The sequence below is a fragment of the Amphibalanus amphitrite genome, unplaced genomic scaffold, assembly GCF_019059575.1.
Source record: "Amphibalanus amphitrite isolate SeventyFive unplaced genomic scaffold, NRLGWU_Aamphi_draft 002057F_arrow, whole genome shotgun sequence".
NCBI classification, from domain to species: Eukaryota; Metazoa; Arthropoda; class Thecostraca; order Balanomorpha; family Balanidae; genus Amphibalanus; species Amphibalanus amphitrite.
Genome location: NW_024883550.1, coordinates 1 through 9519, shown reverse-complemented (window position 1 = coordinate 9519; position 9519 = coordinate 1). Strand labels below are relative to the sequence as shown.

Here is a 9519-nt window from a genome sequence, read left to right as displayed (position 1 = left end):
CCCTGAGGTCATCTCAGGTCACGAACGGTGTCTAACAGTTTTTTGCAAATAACTTTTGATAGAGGCATGCTAGAGCGGTGAAAACGCCTTAGATGTGCTCAGCTCGACGATACGGATCGACTGATATCAGATATGCAGCATGACCCTTTCCGGTCAGGTCATGACCTTGACCTGAGGTCAAATTTTCAAGCTGACCTTTCAAGGTCAAATTATAGTTCATTCGATGCGTCTTGACGAGAGGAACACGATGCCGGTAAAAGTAAGCTCGTACAAGGCTTGGGTCAAAAGTTATTGCATAAAAACTGTTTTCGAAAAATCGGCTATTTTTGCAGTTTTTGCCCCCTGCAGGGAAAACCGTTGACGTTAGGTCAAATCTGAGAGAATTACTCAGAAAGGGCGTTAATAGGGCGGCTATCGAATGCGCTTTTCCGCGGCGCTGTAGCTCTATTGGTTCCCGAGTTATGCGTTGGCTTCTAGGAAAATGTCGACATTCGACCTGGAAATCGGCGAAATTTTGCCTTCAATGACCTCTGGTGACCTGACCTTTGACCTGACCAAAAAAGTGACCGAAGTGATTTCGTCATTATTTTTGGCGCTCTTTCGAACGCCGCCTTCTGCGTATCGCTACGTGGCCCAGGAGCCGAGTCACCCCCCCCCCCCCCAGCAGGGCGTGGAAATCCAGGACCCCCAGCCGGGCGCGGGTTAATCGATGATGCTCTCTGATAATATGACAAAGCAGGCATATAAGCAATTAGCGCAACCCTAGCTGATAGCTACTAAGAGACACACTGAACCTAATTTGACCAAATCTGCACCTAATCTGCACCAGATGTGAACCAAATGTGTACCAGATGGCCGTCGTGAAATCGGCTACTGTCATCCAAGATCAGAGGGGAACTAAAGATATTTGGACGCTGTGATAATTGAATGGTTCGGTTCGAGGTTTGAGTGAATGGTTTACTGATAAGGTAAAGTATATTTTTATGCAAGATAATGGTTTTGATGACTGAATTGTGAAATTATTTATCCATAGCTGAGTGATGTGTGAGTACATGGATGGTTGGCTGTTTGACTGATCGCATGGCTCGATGGTTGAAAAGATGACTGGATGCTAGTGGTTTGTTTGTTTGCTTATTAGGGTTTACGGGCGCGTCGACTGCGGTGGTCATTTTGCGCCCATAACGCTGTACTGGTAAAGCGGATATGTCAACAGAGAACTGACGAACTGAAGAAGGCTAGAACTAGTTGAGATACGTTGTACTAGTAAAACGAGTATATCACAGGAAAACTGATGAAATGTAAGAAAAGATGCTGCCGGATAAAACCCAGGGTGACTCGTCACCCAGCAGGTGGCGGATGGTGGAGTAGTATAAAGGTTGATAGATGTTAGGGATGAATTAATGCGTAAATTGTGGACACATAGCCCATAGGCATATTCTAAGGTTTGCATGAAAGGGTAGGTACGAGTACTGGTACCTTGCGATCGTATCGAACTAAGATAGTTGTCTGTTCTGCCCGAGAATTTACCAATCTATGATTTTCTAGCTTAGCCGTTATCGATATATTCTGGCACTGTTGCAAGTCTGTGACAAAATGACTTAATTTGCGATTCTGAACTGATGCAGGACCGTATCTGAAATGTATTCATTTTGTGATTGATTTTGGAGCCTTTCGCATTTCGCTAGCATTGAAGGTACAGTCCACAGCAGAAGTAATGTGCGGTTTCAGTCATGGGTATGTTCTGCTTCTAAAGCTTAGGAGCGATTAGCCAGACTACAATGAAACTTTGAATAACGTTGCTTACACGCATCGTCACCCTTGCAGCTGCAACTTTATCTATTGACGTCTTCTTTAATCTTTTCGATCACTCCGCATTAAAAAATCGCCGGTCAAAGCCATCCGTTGAGATTGGTAAAGCCGAACATTATTTTAGCGGTGGGCTGTACTCGTAAGGTTATCTTTAAAAATAAGTATATGTCATAATGCTGTTCATACAAGTACTTTCCCATTTACTTGCTACTAGCTATGCTGTTGAAATGACAGTCACGTTGAAGGACCAGGCTAGACTGATAAGACAAAAGGATCCTCCACAAAAGTTATAAAAGGTGCAAGCACCGCACGCAAATCGACGATGGTGAAAATGACGTCGATTACTCTTCTGACGCAGAAACCAGAGCACGTGATCAAACTACGGACAGTCCGCTCCAGACTTCAGACAATTCGCTCCAGACTCCAGACAGTCCGCTCCAGCCAGGTAAGTCATGGGCTTGTCACTAAGAGCGCTAGTATACGTACTCAAAACTGTGTCATTCCTACTGGAGTCATGGAGCGCATCCATTTAGCCAAGTTTGATGAAGCACGGTTCCACTTGCACGAAGCCTACGCAGACAAAAAGAAGGTATCTAGGGCATTGAGATCTGGACTGTAATCGCCCCGCCCCGCGTGGATTGTCCATGAAGGTAATACAATACAATACAATACAATACAATACAAGGTCATGAACATCGGTATGGCGGGCTGGCCCCTCGGGCCGGCCGGAGCCGGAGCGGTCGGGCGGTTCGGCGGTGGGTGCTGTTTAGGCGGCGTGGCGGCGGTGCTGCGGGGGCGTGCGTGCAGTGGAAGAGTGTCACTAGCTATTCTGACGTTAGCCGAGAGGTGCTGCAAGTTAAGCAAAAGCCTTTGCACCGATTGGCTATGTTGTTATGGGTGTGTCCTGATAAATGAAGTGAATTTCTTCTATCTACCTATCTAACAGCATGAGTGTTTTATGCTGCGAGACGAAGACGTTTTTCTGTTCTCTGGTAGGTGCGAGTCGCGAGAGGCCGTGGCAAAGAAGATTGACTGGTTTGAGTCATTAACACAATGAAGTATCCATTAACCATGTATTCAAGAATACCTATTCAATAAATCCGAAAAAGTCACGTAACATAGCGTTGCTTCAAAATTCGCAGAGAGGCTCCAGAATGGCTAAATTCCAAGATTAACAAACATGTCCCTAAAACTTACCCTATTGGACTCTTGTTTAGCATGTTTACATATGAGTTGAACTATCTACAACCCCCAGAAATGTTTATTCCCTTTCAAAACTATGAATAAAGGCCTGTAATAGCATGCCCCCCCCCCCAAAAAAAAAGATCGCAGACAAATTACACAACGCCAATGGAGCAAAAGGAGTGCGTGTCGGTGTCATCCAATCATCTTCAATCGGGAGATTATCTTCACAAGGCCTCAGTAGACTCGGAGATTTGGCGACTGCTGAGAAACCACGCTGCTCTGCTGTATCGTGTACTCCTGCGAACAGGGATTGCAACGTTAAATATTTTAGTAATTCGTTTAGACTCCGCCCTTTCACAAGATGAACTTAACCCGCGCACCGACGGGGGGGGCGGATATCCGCCCCCCCCCCTGAGGTTTTTCGCGAATAGCGGGAAAACCGCGGCGCGTAGCGCCGCGAAATTTGGTATGACTATTCCCTTATCAATTTTACACATGGTGTGCAAGTTTGAACCTCCTACCTTTCAAGGTCAGGTCACCAGGTCACTTTGAATGACCCAACCTCAAGTCACTTTTTTGCAACTTTGTCACCGTGCCAGAGCTACAGTAGATGTCGGAGGCCTTTGAAAGTCGCAGGATGTTATTAGGTCATTAGTAGCTACAATTTGTATATCTCGGAATTTTGATATCGGTGACCTAAGGTCAGGTCAATTTCGCGACCTCCCCATTATAAGTCAATGGGGGAAAAATCAACTCCCTGTTTTTACCACTAAAACGGGTCGGAATGGCCCCATATACCATACATGACTTCATATACGATCAACCTTCACTACCTTGAGGTCTGTTTTGCTGTTGGGCACCTGTGAGGTCATGTGACGTCATCAAAGGTCACCAAAGGTTTTTGGCCAATAACTCCGTACAGGAACAAGATACAGACGCGTGGATGGTCTCATTGTGTTCAGCTCGTCAAGACGCATCGAATGATATACATGATGACCTCGAGGTCACGTGACCTGAGGTCAACCTTTGACCTTGGCCTTTCGAGGTCAACATATATATCATTCGATGCGGATTGACGAGAGGATCACTATGATGACCTTAGTTTGTTCCTATCTTGACTAATTCGAAAGTTATTCGAGAAAAACTCTCTCCATATTTAGCGCCGCCATTTTGACTTTTTCGACCCCTGTGACGTCATCTTTGACCTGACCTGAAAATGACCTTAGTAAAAATTGTAGATCTTGACCGTGCATATCCGATGCCGTTTACCGCTTGTCGCTATCTTGCTTCGTTCTCGAGATCTCAGGGGGGGGTCGGTCATCCGCCCCCCCCCCCCCCGTCGGTACTAAGTTGGCGCAGACCCCCGTCGGTGCGCGGGTTAAGAAAACAAGACGTAGATGTAGAGACAACCCAATGAGATACAAGTGGTTCAGAATCGAACTAAAAGCCTTTGTGTTAGCCATTGTCTGTTAACATCAAGCTCCGCACGTACCGTCTGGGCCTGATGGCCGGGCTCATAAAAATCGAAGACGTGGACCTTGGCCGGCTTCAGGTTTTCGACAATTGATTCGCGAACGATACGGAAGCTAAAGCACTTGTTTTCCTGGGTGATGTCCTTCATGGTCACTTCCACAGCGTCAACAGGCAGCTTGAAGTCTTTGATTACTGCAAGACACGGGGGTCGGGGAGATATCAAAATTGTGTCGTTAATAGTAAAATACAGCAATGGTAAAGGGATGAAAAATTTCCGCATCTCCAATTTATCTAGGGATTTGACAAGAACAAGCTATCTATAGTTGTTTCTTGAACAAGTTAAAACAAGTTTTAGTTTCTCTTATTCGTGAGAATAATAGAAATAAGATAGAAAAAGTAATAGGATATAACAAAAGGAAGTAATACTAGAAGAAGTAATAGGCAGTTACAGTCCTCTTAAGCCCGGTTCCGACTATGAGGTTGCTTCAGGCCACATCAGGCCACATCAGGCCAGATCAGGCCAGATCAGGCCCAATCAGGCGTTCAGGCCAAAGTTGAACGTCGGACGCTCGGCCTGATCAGACCGTATGGGACGCCAGACGCCAGACGTCAGGCGTCAGGCCGTCGGTCTGCCTCACCAAATATCTTTTAAATGTGTGCGTGTTTTTTTTTTTACCAGCGAGAGCGAATTGCGATTTTCTAAATAGCTTACAAGTCTGAGCATGAGCAGCCCGGCCCGGTTTGGCGCAGCTTGTAACGCTTATGCGAGACTTTTATCTCAGCAGCCGTTGGGCCGATTGACCTATGGTCTTTTTTTTTGTTAAGTATAGCCTCATCCCCATCCCTTCCAGCTCGAAATTGACTACTCATGATGCATCGAAGTGACTGTCGTGGCACATGTGAAGTCAAGGGTTTCATAGTTGTTTCGCTCGGTCAAAGTAACGATTTTGATAGGCTCATATCTCAGCCAAATCTGTGGCGATCGACCCATAGTCTCTTTTGGTATCTTCTTCCCATACCAGACTATGTACTCTCGATGCATGTTTGTTGCCCCTTCCCCTGCACGTGCCACGTGCAAAATGAAGAGGTGTCAAATTCGCTCTCATTACAACAACTAGGTAAATGCTGGGACGATTGCGCTGGAGCTTCATATGTCGGTAGGCGTCCACCGGACAATGCATTTCAACGTTTCACATTTGGGGTCCTACTGCACGTGCGCACGTGCGTCGTGCAGGGACCGCTTCCACATCTCAAGAACGGCTGGGCCGATTGCTCTCAAATTTGGTACACCGTTAGAGATCGACTAGAAGGGTGTCCCACACAAGTCAGTTGGGGTCCAGTATGCACGTGCGCACGTGCAGACTGCTGCTTCTACATCTCGAGAACGGGTGGTCCGATTGCGGACTGGTTACGGACTGGTTAGAAGCGTGTCCCGCACAAGTCAGTTGGAATAGGTATTGTTTCGCACTTCCTCGCTTGATGAGCTCAACTCTCGTGCTCGCCCGTTTGTCAGCTCCAAAGACGTTTTACTGGTATAATCGTTCTATATAATGAAAACCTTAAACCGATAATCTTAATCATACTGCGTAACATGTTTTAATGTGGTTTTAAGTAATAAAAACATGATTTTTATCGAAAATCTAAGAAGTGGCTAAAAGAAAACAGAAAAGACATGCATGTTCTTATGTTGTAGGTTCTTATGTGCTTTGCAGACAATTACCACACTAACAAAGATATAAGCATTGACGCAACTCAGCTCCGAGAAATAAGAGCCCGTTGTTTATGACTCTTTTCATGTCATCATGCACGTTTAGGGTCTCGATTAGCTTGACCTAAACAAGGTTTGCTTTTTGCTCACACATAGGTACCCGCTGTGGTTTCCCGCCACAAATTTATCTGGCACATGGAACATGTCGACTTAGGAGTTTAGTTTCTTGTCTTCCCGTCAAATTTCTTTGGTCTGGAAATGAGTCTCCCCGGCCAAGCTGCCATTCGATATAGGATAGGTCCTTTTGTGCCGTGGGGTCCAGCGGGGCGAATGGAGTAGCGGTTGGTTCCATACAGTCCGAGTCATAACAGAAAGTCACGGGATCTAGGAGAGGTAGCGGAAGCCTGTTCGGTGCCGGCGACGATGAGTTTAGTTGCCGCAGAAGACACCGCAACAGCTCGGCAGAGGTTCGTGGCATCGAGGGCGACCGAGAGCGAGTGTCCTTCTCGAGCAAACCTTCCAAAAGTTTACTTTCATCCCTCCCTGGTGTTTGCTGGAGCGGCTCATATCAGGCGCAGCCATCCGTTACTGTTCTAAGCTAGGTCTCCCGGCCCGGGAGCTCAGACGGGGAAGGTGGACGAGCTGGATTTCTGATGCTCGACAGGTCAGGCGGCTGTAAAGGCTGTCTTGAACCTGGATCTTCCACCATAGCCCGATTTATTTCTCGTAAGCTTGAATGGTTATCTTGCTACGATATTGATGAGTACCACATTATTTTTTGGAATCAATTTTAAAAGAAACGCTAATTTGGTTGAAATAATGTTGGACTTGTCGAAACCAACGTTCATAATTAATTTAAACAAAACAGCAATCAGTATAGCAACCATGGGAGTTATTCATCCTTCAAAGCCCGAAATGACACAAATTAGGCCACAATAAAAATCAAATAAAAAAGGACCATGCGCAACGTCTCGTGCCTAATTCATACTGGGTCTGTTTTTTTTGTGTGCATTTATATAAATAGGCACTTTTATTTTGCAGAGTGTCAAAAAGGGCACGATTTCGAATACCACGCATTGTCACGTCGCAAATGCGCCAATGCAAATTCAAAATGGCGGGCGCAGCGTCAGGCCAGATCAGGCCGGATCAGGCGCAAAAAGTTGACTTGAAGTTAACTTCGGCCTGATCTGGCCTGAAGGTCTGATCAGGCCAGTTCAGGCCGGATCAGTTGCTCCGGTTCGCACTAGCATGCCGTCAGGCCGTAAGCCTTTTCCAGCCTTTTTGGGAATTATTGGGCCTGATCTGGCCTGATTGGGCCTGAAGTGACCGTAGTCGGAACCGGGCTCTAACCATCCTCGAAATAAGATTCTATCGACTCTTTCTTTTTTTCTTTTTCTTTTTTGTTGGATTAGGCCCTTTCGGTCCAATGAGACCATTTCAGAGCCGGAAGGATAATAGGATATAGGGGGAGACATTGGTCTGGGCAGGCACCCTAGTGAGCCGCCGGGGCTGAGCCCGTCCAGAAGACAGGCCACCCAGCCCCAAGGCACTCATTGCACCCGGCTACGGGGTGCGCTCCCTCGGGAGCAGCGGTGTCGCTCCAAGGGAGCAGCCCGCACGAGATAAAGTTGCCTGTCCAGCCCGGAAGGGGGTTGCGGCGTGGAGGAGAAGGATTTCAGTATACTGAGGATAGAAGCACGGAACGGTGTCGACTCCTTCCTCTTGTCCCAGGCCAGCTTTTCTTACTGCGTTCATATCGTTGCGCGCGGAGGCTGGCGCTCGCAGCCACATATCCAGAGGGCAAATTCACGATGACAGTGGCGGCGTCGACGTGATTGAGGAACGGCTTCACGGCCAGGCACGTGGAGATTGTGAACGTGCTTCCTGGAGTGTTGGACGGCCGCTCAGTAGCAGCAGCGGTCAGCTCGAACGACGGCGCCGGAAACTGAGAACATCAGAGAACAAGTGAAAACACTGGAAAGTAGTCATTACTACGATGACGAGCTTTTATTTAATTCCAGCACGATTTTTCTGCTTTTTTTTCTTTTATTTCGGCTCAATTAAACATTCACCTTCAAGGTACTCGCGTAGCGAAGTGATGTCTTCAAGGTCACGCAGCCTTCAGTGACCTCGAAGTGGACACGGGTCGGCAACTGAAAGACGAAAAGAAACTGGTGTTAGAATCTTACTATCAAAACCTGGTAAAATCAATAGATTTATATCCACTGTGATTATAAAGTCACGTGATGCGTCGCGTTACGTATCGAAAATATGGCTGAGTATTTCAGCATATCAGCATAAAAACATTCTCATAAGGAAACCTGATATGTAATGCTCGATTCCAGTGAGGCGCCAGTGAATATCGCTCGACACTTTCCGGGGCGTCAGTGAATGCGACTGACCTCTACGTTCGTGACCCGGTACGTCTGGTGGAGGAGTCTCCTGTGGGCGTCCACAGGCACGTAGAACGGATGCGAGTTGCCGATTGTTACCGACACTTCGGACCGTCCCTGTGAGCTGTACGTTCGACGCGCGAACGCCGCCAGTGCCTCGAGAGATGCCGCTGTCGCCTGCCGGCCCAGCATAGAGTCAGTAGACGGGCGGGCTTGAATGCCAAACTGTAAAAACTTATTTTCAGGGGTTCTGGCGACGTGCATAACTGTTGAAACCTATACAAAATGAGACACACTCAATATCCACGTTCCTACTTGGACCAATCCTCAGCACTGGTGATATTGACTGCTGAATCATAAAAGACCATTCTTTTTACCTATGAATTATGTGATTACTTGACTAGCAACTATGTTATGTGTTTCATAAAATAGCCGCGACATCCAATAAGAATATTGTTCTGATAACTGTCGCCGGACCTATCTCCAACTCAAATGGTCTTATGGACAATTTTACCCAGCCTCATTGTTTGAGGTCTGACCTGAGGTGATTTAAAGAACAGCGTGGACCGCTGCTCTTGTATCCACTTCACAGCCTTTTGGGCAGTGAGCAAGTTCTCCGTTCCTGACAGGTCGATCAGAGACCGAGTGATGTATGACGTCATCTCTAGATCCGCCGCCGGCCGCACACCGTCTGAAAGGAGACGCGTGACGTCAGTGGATAATTCCGCTATCACCAATACATAGCAGTGAGGGTATTCAGGTCCGTCACTTGCGCTGGTTGAACACCATCGAAATGGAGAAAACAAAACTGTGTTATATCACTTCTTCTGCCATTGTTACGTCAGAAACTAGTAAGCGAAAGTCACTCTCTCTCTCTCTCTCTCTCCTCTCTCCTCTCTCCTCTTCCTCTCTCTCTCTCTCTCTCTCTCTCTCTCTCTCTCTCCTCTCTCT

The 9519-nt window shown here is 47.0% G+C and overlaps 1 protein-coding gene across 1 annotated transcript; it reads right to left on the bottom strand.

Annotated features, from left to right (window-relative positions):
• Window positions 1-2868: 2868 nt before the first annotated feature.
• Window positions 2869-9278, bottom strand: LOC122376220 (alpha-1-macroglobulin-like). Its single transcript, XM_043356005.1, has 6 exons — window positions 9108-9278; window positions 8578-8745; window positions 8248-8328; window positions 7922-8120; window positions 4487-4659; window positions 2869-3291 (listed from the first exon to the last, which is right to left on the bottom strand). Exons 1-6 carry the CDS (start codon window positions 9228-9230, stop codon window positions 3229-3231), a joined length of 807 nt encoding a protein of 268 aa, XP_043211940.1. The 5' UTR covers window positions 9231-9278; the 3' UTR covers window positions 2869-3228.
• Between the last annotated feature and the right edge of the window lie 241 nt (window positions 9279-9519).